At 46.7% G+C, this 15,208-nt stretch overlaps 1 protein-coding gene across 1 annotated transcript; it reads right to left on the bottom strand.

Moving 5' to 3' along the window:
- Positions 1 to 6,495: 6,495 nt before the first annotated feature.
- LOC119035100 (P2Y purinoceptor 3-like) lies at positions 6,496 to 7,604 on the bottom strand. Its single transcript, XM_037126339.2, is given in 4 exon segments — positions 6,496 to 6,611; positions 6,614 to 6,911; positions 6,914 to 6,997; positions 6,999 to 7,604. Coding segments are annotated over 4 exon segments (1,104 nt in total).
- Between the last annotated feature and the right edge of the window lie 7,604 nt (positions 7,605 to 15,208).

Raw genomic sequence — 15,208 nt, 5'->3', positions numbered from 1 at the left:
TTTCTTAGTGTACATTTCAAAGGGAAACCATTGTAATATTTTAAGATAACAAGTATTGCTTTCATTTAAGAGTTATTTTAGGAAGTTTTAGGTTATCTAGCACTTCGGTCTTACAAGGGTTTTTCTAATCTGATGACAAAGTACATAAAGTTTTTATGATTATTTTGCTTACATTAATATGCTGTATTTCATAGACTACAATATTTCACATTTTAGCATCTCTGAAATTAGCACGTATCTTATCTTTGACACCATGAAAAAAATGTAGTACAGGGAAAACCAAGCATGATACTACAGTAATGCTTGATACTGTAAGATGTGTAGATTTTCTTGTGTTACCATTTTGTTCCTGGCATCCTCAGGCTCTTTAGTAGAGGTGGTGATTTGGGGATGTGGAAGTGTGGACTGCCTGCCTTACGGGCCTCATCAGTGAAGGGGGGAAGTGGACAGAGGCCCATTGCCTGTGGCTGTGATACAGTGATGAGCACTCTCATAGGGCAGAGGCTAATGATGTTCAGAGGTAGCCTTCGAGCTGCACTGTAGAGGGTGAGCAGGAGGCTTCACCTGAGCAGAGAAGGTGCGGGTGAGACTGGGGAGGACAGGAGGTCCCAGAGCTGATCCTGAGAGCTGCTGGTGAATGAAAGAAGAGTGAAGGGGCACATGGAGAATTTAGGTTGAAAGCTTTCATATGAGGCATATTGCTGAGGGCCTTTCATTCCATGTTCATTTTGATCTTAATCCTGAAAGCAAATGGGAGCTTTTGAAAGATTTTTGTGTTGGACATTAAGATAAGATTTACATTTAGGAAGATGAGTCTAGAAGACAGAATGAATTGGAGGTTGAGGGGAACATGTCTGGAGTCAGAAACGTGGTTAATAGGGTGGGGCAGTGATGCCCAGAAGAATGGTGGAAACTCGAACTGAGGAGGGGCAGTCAGGATGGAAAGGAGGGGACCAGTTCTTGTGATGCCTGGGAGGTTGAACTGACAATGTGGTCATCACTGTGACGTGGTGGGGGAGGCTGGTATTAAGGGTGACTCCCACAGTTTCAGCTTGGGTGGGTGGTGGTGCCATTTGACCAGAAAGAGCAGGTGTGGGAGGGAAATGATTTCAGTTTTGGCTTTGTGAAGCTTGCAGTGCCCAAGGGTCTGTCGTATGGACAGAAGCACAGGTTTGGAATACGAGAGGATTTCTGGGCCATCAGGCCATCAGGGTGTCCAAGAGATTGCACAGGAAGTGGGAATGAGAGCAGAGTGCTGAAGATAGAGGCCTGGGGCACACCCACCCAGACTTACAGGGAGAGCAGGAGGAGGTGTGAGAGAAGCAGGAGAGGGTGCGTCCTGTGGAAGCAGGCGAAGGGAGTGGGCGGCAGTGGCAAATGCCCTGAGAGCTCCAGCAGGGCAGGGTCTCAGTTGTAACTGGCAAGTCACTGGCATGTTGTTGAGAGCAATTGCCATGGCTGGGCAGCAGCTGACTTGTAGTGATTTGCAGTATAAATTCAAGGTAGAACTTGCAAAAAAAACCCCCAAAACGTAGCTTACCCTTGCAGGGAACTAGGCTATAAAAGAAGAGAGAATATAAAGGGTCTCGAGTGGTTGTTTCTTTGATTGTTGCTTTAATACTTTATAAAGGTCTTACTGTTAATGTGTTTTTCTACTTGCAGAGCGGAACACTCTCAGACTCCATGATTCGTTAATTTTCTTGGAGTGGCACTTTGTGCTTTTTTGTTCATGATTCAACCGCTATAAAAATGCCCAGTTATAGCTTGCTTCAAGAACATAAGTTCTGCTCTTATCATGGAATTCTTCTCAAGGCCATTACCTTTGAAGCTGTTGGATACATTAAAAAAATAAAACAAAACAAAAAACCCTCAACAGAAAGTTGAGAAATGGAAATACTAAAGAGATTTGGCTTGTTTACAAGAAAGTAAAAGATAATGAGAACACACAACTTTATAAGCTTAGGTTATGCTTAATTGCAAATGACTTGGCGAAAAATTCCTCCTCTGTATTGTCTTTGAAATGTGGGCTAAAAAGTGAGAATGCTTGTAGGTATTGTGTGTCCTGGGATTGGAGTTGGTGTTAGAACAAATAAATCCCAAACAACTTGTGATTTAGTTTTATAGGCACACATTTATAAATTGAATTTAGACGGTAATTCCAGAAAAGCTTACACAGGAGCATTGTTTGCTATATATTCATTTATTCCACAAAGCTTTAGTGAGTGTGCGTATGTTCAAGCCTCTGCTGGATCTCTGGGAGGGGAGGTGGGGGTCTCAGTAATGCTGCTCAAACCGGGTGGAAGGGGAGATGTCCCTTAAGAGGTACAGAGGATGAGTCAGAGAGGGAATAGGGCCTTCAGATGGGTGGTCAGGGAGGCGGCTTAGAAGAGGTGGCTTCTTAGAAGAGGTGGCATGTGAGTTTGCTGAGAGACAACTGTTCATTCTTTTTTGACTGGTCTGTTTCAAGTGACGCCTTTGATTACTCTCTGCTGAAACTGTTCCCCCTTGTGATTTTTCAGGGCTCTATCATCTGCTACCACCTCCTATTCCTGTATTCCTTGATTCCAGTATCTCCTAGGTTCTTTGTTCTTTCTTTTTTGTTCTTCCTCAGAGATGGCATTTTTGTCTACAGCTTCATTTATTTGCCTGGACAGGTAACTCTAAATCCAGAGCTTGAACCTCAGCTGACTCTGATCCTCCATCCTCCATCTCCAACTTGTCTTGCTAGCAGCTCACATTGAACCTGTCTTGAATCTGAACTGTCCCCCACAATGCAGTCTCGTTCTCTTCCTCTCTTCCTCCTTCACTCCCTCCCTTTCATTCTTTTCCTTTCCCCAGTGACTGTTGAACACATACTATGTGCTAGGTGCTAGTGTTCTTTTTGTTTCTTAGACTTAGAATCTCAAAGTCATTTTTAAGTCTCCCTTACTATTCATGTCTAAATAATCATTTTATTTCTCTTCGTTCTTTCCAGTATGTTAAAATCTTTTTAGTTCTACTCATGCCCATTATCTGTGTGTTTGGATCACCAGTGGACTTCTAAACGCTGGTCACCTTCCTCTTTCATCAGCAGCACCATTGCTCACTGAGTGTCTGCCGTGTTCAGCATGTTGCTAGGATGCCATGTTGTATAGACTGAACAATTGAATAGTAGGGGAGGGAAAGCAGACTGAAAGGGTAAAGGAGCCCATCGTCAGCTCCCAGGTGAGAAGCCCTGTGGGCCAGGTTGGTAAGTCAGTGCAGAGTGGAGGCAGCTGGAAGAAGCAGAACTCGTAGTCTGGGAAGGTGAGTACTTAGGCAATGGAGAAGGGGTTGTTTTGGGTGTGGGTGTTGAGTGGCAGGTGGTGGCCCTGTGGTAAACAGGTGAGGCAGAGAAGTCCGTGTAGGGTGGTAGGAGAGCTGTGAGTTGGAAAGTTCACTTGGGACTAGACAGTGATGGGCCTGGGGTGCCCGCAGGAGAGACTGGGTGTGTAGAAGTGATGACATAGGGAGGAGACTGACAAGGTTGGGGAGGGTGTGATGTGTGAAAAGTGTTGTGTTCAAGGAAATCTGGAGGCGTTACGTGGGATGTCGTTGAAGAGAAGACCAGTGTGGAGACCTTGAAGCACTGGGTTGTCACATTTTGTTTCTTTCTTCTAATCCATTTAATCACAGCAGATGCCAGATTAAGTTTCTCAGTCCCATCTCACTCTCCTGCTCAGATGCCCTTGGTGGTTCCCTGTGCCTTGAAGAGGGGTTCTTTTTCTGGGTTTGGGGTGCCCACCCTTCCAGCTTTGTCTCCACCTCCTCTCCTTCAGGAACCAACCAGTGGCTCTCACAAACATTTTTGTTTTCTCCACTGCTTGGGGAATTCTGATCGTTGAAATTTCATACAGCCTTCAGCAGACTCATCATACCTTTTTTGGCTTTCTGAGCTGAAAGTGCTCTCACTCCCCTCCCGCAAACTTCCCTGGTTCACACTGTCTTGTCTGTATTGTTCATTTGGAGTAATGGATAACTGACATGATTTCTTCTGTAGTTGCTGAAATTGTTAGTTAGCTTGAATATTGTTGGCTTGTTTTTGTTTTGTCCCTCCAGTGGTCCCTCCTTAAGGGCTGGCACCATGCTTGATATTTTGGTAGGTGGATACAGCCTTTATATTTGCATCCTGGACAGCTCCCCATTCATGGTATTTTGAACATGATAATAGTCACTGACCTTTGATTTTATTTTAACCTGCTGAGCTACTAAGCAGATCATGCAAGATCTCAGGACCCAGAGGGTTAACATGTTTGGGGATCCCAGCTTCTACCAGGGTGGTGGCCATTGCATGGGTAGATTCAGGGAGAGCTTTAGTTTCTTCTAGTTTCCTTGTCCCCTTCTGTAGATGGGTTTCTGAAAACCACAGGAGAACCAAATGTATGTTCTTGACTTATGTTGGACACATGCCCCTCTTACAAAGAAGCCCTTTCCCCAGAGGGAGTGGTCTAGTTTGTTTCTTGTGTCTTGAGATAACTGTCCCTGAAAACTAGGATACAATGTCAGCTAAGTTAAAAGTTTTTGATCCCAACTATTCAGAAGTAAGCCAGAAATGGATGCCTATGGGTGCTTATGCTTTGCTGTTAAGAAGCTCAAAAGACTTCACTGAAGCAAAATTAGCACTGTATGGATTGGAGAAGCAACGGCAAGCATGGGTTAACAGGGACTAAGGGCTGGAAAACTGCTGGGGGCTTGAGGCTCTTGCTCTTTAGATAAAGGTGATGCATCCTGAGGACTCTAGGTTCATTTGCTTCCCAATTCCAGGGGTGGCAGGCTGGCGGGCATCAGAGGTCATGGCTAAATGGGATGTGGGGTGGCTTAGAGCTCTTTGTGGGGGAGCCTGGAGCACCAGTTCTCCGGCAATGTTCAACTTAGCTAATTGACAAGGGCTGATAAATAATTGGGACTCGGGGCTGGCTGAATCTTGTATGTTATGCAAAGAAAGATACATTAACTAATAAGATAAGCAAGAGAGCTAAGAGAATGTTCAGAAGAGCAAACAGTTTTAAGCTCTCAGCTACTGTAGAAGCACTTGTACATACTTATGTGCGAACAGCTGACCTGCTAATTAGAAAACATCCTTGCTTATTCATTAAACTAATTATCTAAGGAATTCTTCAGGGCAACACTTAGTCTAGCTCTAATTATTGTGTGCCCTTGAAAGTGATAAGCTGTACTTTTAGAATAAAATTTTATCACTTAGACATATGTATGGTTTACTCAGACATTTTCTTTAATTAGAGCAGGGTAGTAATGAGGAGTTACACTTCAGTTTTTATAAAAAAGGTTTATCCACCTCTTCACAGAGAGATTCTAATGAATTCTTAAGTCATGTATGTTTAGATCTGAGAACTCTTTGGAGATCATTATTGTTTTAATATGAGAGGCTTTTTAAAGGTTTTTTTTTTATCACCTTGGATCTTCATTTTTTTTTAAGAGAATGAACATGATATAAGACAGTGGCAAACTTTTCTATCTAAACTGAGACATGGTCAGATAAAAACCATTATTCATAGAGTCACTTAGTACTGTATCTCCACTTTACCTTGAAGAGCTTTTTCTAACCTCACCTGGAACACTGGTTAACAAGTGCAGTAAAAGAGCTCAGGCTGTATACCCAGTGGTCTGCAGGTAACAGCAATTATGTAAAAAAGTGAGCTGACCTGAAACAAGGAGTTGATCCCGTTGAGCAGAACTTGGCTGGCTCTTGATCAGCCTTTGGATGGAGCCATCGGCTTCAGTCTACGGAGCATGAACTTCAGAGGCCAGTTCCCGGGTAGAGCTTCCATTCAGCACTGGGATCTGGGCCTTCTGCAGCTCGGTGATCTTGGACAAGGGACTTAAAGCTCTGTGCTTTGGTTCCCTCATGTGTAAATGGGACGAACAACAGCTCCCACCTCCAAGGACTGTTGTGTTAAATGAGTTACTCCATGGAAAGTGCTCTTACATAGTGACTGATAGTAATTACATCGTAATTCACTCTCCCATCCACTAACCCCTTCACTTATTCATACAACCCCGTTCTATCACGCACTCACTGTTTTGGGCCCTGCTGTGGAGACCGGCAGTAGAGGTACAGCAGTCAGACAGACGAGGTCCCTGTCCTGTAGGAGCCTGTAGTCTAGGGGGTAGAGACAAATCAGAAATCAGTAAACTAACGAGTCGAGGTACTAATAAGTGTTAACAAGACAATAGGGAAGTACAGTGACTGGATTATGGGTAGAGTGTTCAACATTAGCTCTGGTGGGCTGGAGTGACTTCTGAGGAGGTGACATATAAGCTGAGAAACCTGAATGACAAGAGATAAGTGTCAGCTCTCATTAAAATAAAGTTTTCCTTTGTGTTGGTGATTCCATACTCTTCTTTTAAAATCTCTTAACATCAGTATAAAGTCCTTTCCAGCAGGACACTCCTAGGTGACATGGCTGTGTTCAAACAAGTCATGGTCACTGTCAGGAAGCTCCTCTTCCCCAAACTTCATCTCGACAGGACCCAGATATGCCCCACCCTGGGTCTCTCTCCCTTGGCTCCCGCTGGGTGCTCACCCACCCTGTTATGCCTCGGTTTCCGGAAGAGCCTGACCCTATGGTTCACAGGAAATACAGGACCGGGTGGGGCAACTGTTCATGCTCACCAGCGGCCTCCGTATCTTGTAGGCCACACTGGCGACCTGCAGGAGCTGGCAGTCCTGGGACATCCGGAAGCGCAGTAGGAGGTAGAAGGAGCGAGTGATGTGAAAGGACACGAAGCAGAGGGTGAGGAGGCTGCACACCAGCAGGACGGTCCAGATGCACTTGGCCCGGGCTGCACTGCCTGTCCTCTCCAGGGTCTCCTCTGGTTTGGTCAGGCTCCTCTGCATCAGCGAGTAGCACACCAAGATAACCAAGGAGGGAAAAACAAAGCCAGACAACGTCTGAACCATACCATAGACAAAAAACTGATCAAAATTCTCTGGGTAGGTCATGTCGTAGCAGACCACCTTGGCCATCAATGTAGCCTGTGTGGGAGAAGACCAGTGTGGGCAGCACCTGCAAGACCACCAGGGCCCAGGTGGCAGCTGCACCCAGCAGGGCGTGCGGGCAGGTCCGGTAGGGCAGCGAGGTCAGGGGATGGCACACACCCAGGAAGTGGTGAATGGAGATGCAGGTCAGCAGCAGGACGCTGCCATAGAGGTTGGTGTAGAACAGGAAGTGCACCAGCTTGCAGAGTAGTTCCCCAAAGGGCCACCTGTCACCCAGGGCATAGGTGATGATGAGGAAGGGCAGTGTCAGCACATAAAGCACATCGGCCACCATCAGGTTCACCAGATAGATGGTGGCACAGTTCCAGCACTTGCTTTGGTGCCAGGAGAGCCACAAGACAGTGCCATTCAGGGGCAGCCCTAGCACAAAGGTGATACTGTAGGTCAGGGAGAGGTAGGTTTGCTTGTAGTCCTCCGAGAGCGGGCAGAAGCCTTGTTCCTTTGAGGCGTTAGTGTCCAGCTTCTTCATCTCCTGGGAGCTCCCTCTGGGAGCACAGCTGCTCCTGCTCCTGCTCCCCCTGGGAGGAAACAAAACGGACCTCAGAGCAGCATGACCTCCGTGCATGGTAGCCTCTGCCTGCATCTGGCAGTCAGCTCTGTGTGATGTGTGTGGTCCGACACTCTCCCAGAGTCTGGTGAGAGGCCTTGTTTGAGAGAGACCAGCTTCAGGAGAAAAAGAATTTGACTCAAGGACAAAGCAGTCTTCAACAAGAGGACTTGCAGACTTACCGGTCTGAAGGGGTGGCCCTACACTCACTTGTATTCTGTCCCCTCCAGGCTGGGTTGCATTAGGAAGCTCAAGTACATACACATGGAGGCAGGTAGGTACTGCTGTCATTTAAACAGGGCATGTGCAGCCTCCAGGGCTCCTCCTCTGGCTAAATCCTTTGCATAGAGTCAGGAAATCTCCAAGGGGGGAAGTACACCAGCCTCTCACTCTCAGGGGCTGCGATATTGCCTCCAATCTGGTCCTAAACTCCACTTACCATGGTGGAAAACACAGTGATCCTTAGGGGTTAGGGGGGATTAGGGACAGCACAGGTTTTTCCTACAGGCTCTGCTGAAGGATTTTGATTTGTATCTCAGGATTTATTGCTGCATTTTGAATCCTGAGGCTGACTTGCTTATTAACCATCTCAGCATCCCAAACAGCCAGGAAAACAAATCTGAGCCGTGACGCCAGGTGCACCTCCCACCTCGTGCCCATCCCTGCTGACAAAGCACATCCGACAGGCAGATCCGGGTACTCGAGGGAGCTGTGTGTGGAGCCCGCGTGCAGGTTTTGGTGCATTGGAAAGTCAGTGCGCCAGTCAGCCAATCGGCATGGAGCCTACAAGGATGGAAAGAAGTTCATTTCTAGGGCTTAACGTTCAGAAAGATGACCAGTTAATACAGGGTGAGAGAAAAACATCTGACGGGTAATTTTCAGATACATTGAATGTTGATTGATGTTATAACATACAAGACTTTATTCACAACAAAAGGAGCATCATTCAGTCAACAAAACATTTATTGAGCGTCTATTGAATCAGGTCAAGAGGAAGAGAACACAAAACTTGCTCCCCGGGGTCTCGGTCTGGCCAGGAAGACAGAAGTGGATACAGCTCATGGTAACACGATGTGGAAATGGTCAGAATGCTGTGAAAACCAGCAGGATGTGGTGGGTGGGGGAAGGCTTCCTAGACCAGGTGCCGTTGGAGCTGCTCGGGAAAACAAAGCCTTTGAGGCAGAGAGGGGGAGGGGCACTCCTGGCAGGGCAGGCACACAAGGAGCTGGAGGGGAAGGGCTCAGTGTGTCCTGGGATGGCAGGAGAGCCAGCCTGAAGGATGAAGGTCAAGGATGCCACCTTGAGGGTAGATATCCTGAAGGAGGAGGGCAATGGAATGAGGCTGCGTTTGAGGAAGAGAGCCCGCAGCGGCACAGAACTGGGCCTGGAGCAGTCGGACTAGAAGAGGGGCTGTGGCTGTGTGTGCAGGTGAGAGATGCTTTAGTGCCCCAAGCGAGTCCATGTGGGATGGACGGAGAGGAGGAACCTGACGCTGGAGATGCTGTCGAGGCAGAGAGCGACGGGACTGATGGGACGTTGGAGGTGTGCAGGGCGTCCCTGAGGCTGAAATTGAAGCCTGAAGCTTTGAAGGCTGGGACGGGTGTCCCAAGGTGGTGGGGGCAGTGGCTGTCTGTACTGAGCCCTGCCAAGGGCCTGGGAGAGCAAGGCTTTTGGCTGGGTAAGGAAAAGGACCGTAGTTGTCATTCATTTTGTTCCCTGTAATCTTTCATGCTGGAGGCTGGCAGATGCTTAGTTATTTCCAGCGAAACTGCCTCAGAGGGAAGCCGAGGAGGGAACCAGCCTCGCTGAGCCCTGGCTCCGCCAGCAGGCTCACACCCGTGATCTCAGTTAATTTTCAGAACAACCTTGCAGATGAAGCATTATTACCCAGTTTCACTGATGAGGATCAGAGAAGACACCCCTGTAGGGCTCACTGTGCCCTCTAATCCAGGGGGCTCGCCCCTGCTGGGCATCGTGCGTCCACTCCTCATGGCACGCTGAAAGGTGAAAGGCACTCAGATCTGCTCTGTCAGGACCACTGGGACGGTCTGAAGATCACTCGTCTCTCAGCCAGCAGAACGGGGCCGTCTCTGGTGAGGTTGCTCTGAGAACCAGTGAGGAGAAAGGCTCAGGCACCACAGGCCTGCTGCAAGGGAGAGCCCCAACACATCTCAGCGCTCACCCCACCCTCTCCCTCTTGCCCTGGAGACTACAGTGCCCAGGAAACCAGAGCTCTTTGGTGTATGTCGGAGGATGGGAGGTCAAGTATGGCTTTGCTACCCCAAAGCAGGATAAGGTCCCATTTCTTCCTGGCTGTTACCTTCTGCTATGGTCTGAATTATGCCCCGACAAATACAGAGGTTGAACCCCCAGTGTGCGTTTGGAGTAAGGAAGTAATTAGGGTTAAATGGAGTCATACGAATGGGGCCCTACTCCAATAGAATTAGCACATTTATAATACAGAAAAGCAGAGAGCACTCGCTCGCTCTTTCTCTCTCACTCGCTCTCATGTGAAGACACAGTGAGAAGGTGGCCTGCAAGCCAGGAAGTATTCTCACCAGGAACTGATCTCTGCAGTTCTTGACCTTGGGCTTCCCCACCTCCAGAACTGTGAGAGGTCATCTATGTTGGTTGAGCCGCCCAGCCTGTGGCCTTTTGCTGCAGCAGCTTGCAGACTAAGACACCTCCCGCGCACTTCCAGGCCTGCCTCGTGTGGAGAGACAGCCTCCCAAGTGAGAAGATGACCGTCCTTAGGGCATAAGGGTAAAAGAAGTTTAGTGTTCAGACTAGTGCATCACCGAGGCTGCTATTAGGGAGAAAGGAGGAGGGAGAAAAACTCAGGCCATAGAGGGTTAATTCACTTGCCAAAAGCTGTGGCAATGTCGGCCACCACCTCCTCCTTGAAGCTGCTCTTCTCTGGCCTCCATCGCCCCCACACTTTCCCCTTGCTTTTCTAGAGGCACTCATTGGGACACAGGAGGGCTATTGAAGGGCTATATAGCTGTTCATAGAATAAAGGAAAATACCCAGAGTGAAAGGGAGGGGAGCTGGAGGTTTAGAAGTGAGTCTGGGTGGCAGGTGCCATGATGCGTGGGATTCTAAGGAGGAGGAGTGGATGTGCTTCTAGAAAGTGGGTACATCTCCCCCTCTTTCTCATCACCTCCACAAGAGCTTTAAAAAAGACTGACACGATTTAGAGTTAGAATGTTTTTAAATCCTCACCTGCGGATATGCTTATTGATTTCAGAGGAAGGAAGGGAGGGAGAAAGTGAGAGAGAGAGAAGCATCAATCAGTTGCCTCTTGTTCACACCCCAACCTACCCCGACCTGGGACTGAACCCGCAACCTAGATGTGTGCCCTGACCAGGGATCAAACCTGCAATCTTTCGGGGGCACAGGACCACACTCAACCAACTGCACCACCAGGCCAGGGTAGAATTCGTTTCTTTTAAATGGGCTCAGTGGGGAGATGGGCCTTGAGAAAAAAATGAAGTGAGAATCTAGACCAACTCTGTAGTTTGAATAGGCACCATGGCTGCTGACCTTGAACCCGGAGTTCTTCCCACCGTGCATCTCCGAGAGCTTGGGCCTATCTCTGGAAGGTCATCCCAGGAGCAGCAGTGACCTCAGAACACCATGGTGGACACCTTCCAGAGGGGACAGGGAGGCCTTTCTTATTTTAATGGTTGGAAGTTACCACTAATCCGAGAAATGACAGCTGAGATGAAAGAACTGTTCCCTCCCTTTCACAAGTATTCATGATATGTATTTCCAGAGTGCAGAAAAGGGAAAAGTTATAAATGCATTTGAGTGACAATGGAATGTTTCTGCCTTTCAACTGTAGAGGAGTGATTGGATCAAAGGTTTGGGATCAAGGAGTGAGCATTGCTTATTGTCAGTTTAAAATGCCACTGTAGTATCATAATTGTGTTTAACTGCATGAATTTATTTTAATGTTAAGTATTTTACCTGCATTTGGAGACTTTTATTAAGCAATTAAGCTATTTAGTGCAGTCTCATAAATGCCTTTGGACAAGAAGAGATTGTTTTTAGAAATTATTCTGAAAATGTTGATTCATGTGTACATTTCTTAATTTACAAAGATAAATTAGGTATTTATTATTCATACCACAACTTAATTATTTGATTTTTCTACAAGTTTTTTTAATGGGGGCCCCAAATACATTTAATCAGGTAGTGGATTTAAGTAGTCTGAATTATTTTGAACTATTTTTCCGATTTTCCAAATCCACTGGACAACTTGGTGTTATGTGGCCAACAGACCACTGGGTGGCAGTGAAGACTGACGGACAGTTTAGTTTTCTCCAGCAAAAGAAAGCAGGTATTGGGATAGGGCCCAAGTCCAGGAATAGCAGCTGTGGAGGCAATTTAATTCATTGAGAACATAGAGAAAATTCTCCCAGCCAAACCACCTCTGATGGGTCTCTCGTCTACAGTTACTGTTCTGTTAACACAGTGAAATGGCATTCCAGTCAGAAAAGCAATCTGCCACTGTGACTGATTTTCCAAAGGATCCTGTGAGGTGGGCATGGCAGGCATCCCCCCCGTTTTACAGCTGAGCAAATGGAGGTCCAGAGAGGGTCTGTGGAAGTTCCTGTGTGCTGTGATCTGGGAAAGTCCTACCTGCTGATCTGGGCTGCTTTTACAAAGTAGAGACTCAGCAAATTCCCAGGTTCCCAGGGAATTTCTTGGTATTTTTTTTTTTTTAAATTTACCTACCTAGTCCCCCCCCAGTCATACAACAAATAAAGAAGACATGGACATAAGAGGAGGTCACCCCTGAACTGACAGATGCAGTGCTTTTGTTATGGAAGACAGACCCTAGGTCAAAAAGCATGATCTGAAGACAATGGTAAGGAGAGATGTAGCAGAATAAAGAGACTTTTATAAAACCTGTCAAGAGTGGGATCTATATAGTGACCCTTTACACACGTTTCAACTATATCGTGAGTCATAAGAGGAAAGGCACTGACATAGCTTTTTAATTAATTTGTTATAAATTTATAGTGTGGGCTTGTGCCTGCTGTATACCTGGATCCCTGGGGGAGTTACTTCCTCACAAGCAAAGTAAATTGGATCCTTTAAATGATTTAGAAGACTGTCTAGAGACAATTGAGTACCTAATTTCAATAATTAATTTAAACAGCAGCTTGCACATTTTTGTCTTCTGTTGACAAGGATCTGACATAATTGGCAGCTTCATATTGGTGTCAACACAGGGAGTGATTGGGAAACTTTGCTCTGACATTGTATTGTCGCAGCAGAGAAGGTGGGGGCCTGCACCGGATGTTTCTCCATCTGCAAAACTCATTGCTAAAAAAAGTAATCTTTTCCTCCATCTGTACAAATGTGTGATCCTCCCAAAGTGACTTTGAAATCAGACTTTTAAATTAATGATGCAGTAAAATAACTGCATCTTGTGGTTGTGGAAGCCCATCATTGTCTCTGGGCTCATGACCCTGAAAGGGGATCTTCATTAAACCTTTCCATTTTCCTTTCATTTAGCATCAAACGAAGACCTTTAAAGGCATCACGGCTGTGTGCTGTGTGAAGACATATAGAAAGCTGGTTTGGTTTAGAACAAGAGAGGATATCAGTAGCAGAGTCTGAGGCTCAAGGCCTAGAGATAAGTTTCTCAAGGCATTTTCAGAGTAGAGGGCTTGTGTCTTGGGACCCCTCCTTGGATCCTTGATCCAATCTTACCCTCAGGCAGCAAGTTCCCTGCACAGTCTGCCCAATAGAATGAGGCTTGCAGTGGTAACACAGGGATGCATGCATTGTCCAGCATCACATGCAGCCTTTCCTGTTGCTAGGGTGTTGCTAAGATGGGGGTGGTGGTGTGGGAAGAATCCACAATGGCTCTGGGCACTCAACAGTGAGGGAGGAGGAGAATGAAGTTGTCCTCATCTCAGTCACCCAGAGCAGAGCCCAGGCTCACCGTGTGACCATTTTAATTGAGAGTGAAATCCTAGGAAGCAGTAGTGTGGAACCAAGGGAGTAACCTGTCGAACAAGGAAGGAGTGACAGGAGACTTGGAGGTGTGGTATTGAATTAGCTCACAGAAGGCAACCAAGTACTCAGTCCCAAGGGCTTGTCTTCTGAGAACACAAAGCGGTGCATCTCAGGAAAGTCCTCTTAGAGCAAGGAAGAAGGAGACATTTCTTCACCAGCCTGGTTCCCACTGGCCAGGGCCCTGGTGGGTGGTCTATGCATACGGGGGAGCATCAGAAAGAGGCGACACATTAAAGAGAGTGCATTTTCTCATGTGACCCCCCCCCTTTTTTTTTGCCCTAGGAGGTGTTCTCCCTCCCTCCCCAGACACTTTTATGTTGCTTCTTCTGGGGGGGGCGGCACTGTATCTGGAACCGGATCCTTTTGTGTGAAGTGATTTTTCCAGTTTCTCTTTGCTCATTTTTTCCCTATTGAGTTGTCTGTCTCTTTGTTATTGATTTTTTAGTTCTTTTATATTTTGGATAAAAGTCTTTTCAGTTATTCATGTTGCAAAGATTTTTTCCCTACTCTGTGGCTTTCCCTGGCTTAATGACATACATAATTTTATTTAATGGGATGAAAGTTCTTAATTTTAACATAGTTGAAACGATGAATTTTCCTTTATGGTTTGTGCTTTTGTATCTACGTTAAGAATATTTCTCTACCTTGGAGCCGTAAAGACAGTCCTCTGTATTAGTGTATGAAAGCCTTCCCCACTTAGACCCAACTGACTTCATGCTGCCGAAGGGTTTAATGTTTGTGCTTGTGTGTCTGTGGGAGAAACAGGCAAACACGACTGGATGAGATGCTGTTTGGCGAGTGGCGATCAGAGAGCACTCGCCGGGTTAGCAGGCGTTTGCTCCAGTCTGGGAGGGACGTGACGGTGGCTTTGACTTGCATGGTGAGGATGGCAGCACAGGGAAATGGGTGGATTCAGTGGACATTTAAGAAGTAAATGAATGTGACTTGGTGATTAATTACATATGAGGGTGGGGAAGGGTCAAGGACTACCCTAGGGACATTTTGGGTTTTTGCTGCTACCAACTGATGCCTTCAACCTTCTTCTGCCTATTAGTTCTCTATTTCACTGATTCTCCATTCAGTTTCTGATTCTCCCTTACATCTCCTGGCTTAGCTTTCCCTGTGGGCATCCTTTGGCTTCCACTGCTGCAGAAGCCTAACGCTGAACAGAGAGTTGTAGAAATTTTCCCAGGAGACTCTAATTGGCCAAGGTATTCACCATCCTTCCTGTTGTAGTTGTTCCTGACTGCAACAGTCAGACCTCTCGCATGCAGTGGGCCTCTCACACATTGGCTGGCTGGGTGGTCCTTCCTTATGGCCTAGGGCCACTGCGATGAGGTCACAGAGTTGGGAGTAGGGTCACACAACACAGATGAACGCTGAGAGTTCCTTTTTCTGCAGGGGCTTTGAGAAAGACAGTGCCCCTCAAAAGGGGGCTGTGAGCCGCTGGTGCTTGGTGTATCCTATGAGTACAGAAGAGCATTAGAAAGAGAAGACACACTTAAGAGTGCGAATTTTCTTTTTCACTAAAGTCCATGTTTCATGAATGTTTAAGTTATAAGCTTGCTTTCTAAAGGACATGCTTACAG

The sequence above is a fragment of the Artibeus jamaicensis genome, unplaced genomic scaffold (assembly GCF_021234435.1).
Source record: "Artibeus jamaicensis isolate MK-2021 breed Jamaican fruit bat unplaced genomic scaffold, CSHL_Jam_final scaffold_474, whole genome shotgun sequence".
NCBI classification, from domain to species: domain Eukaryota; kingdom Metazoa; phylum Chordata; class Mammalia; order Chiroptera; family Phyllostomidae; genus Artibeus; species Artibeus jamaicensis.
Note: the sequence above shows the minus strand (reverse complement) of the source record. Positions and strands in the feature narration are given on the sequence as shown.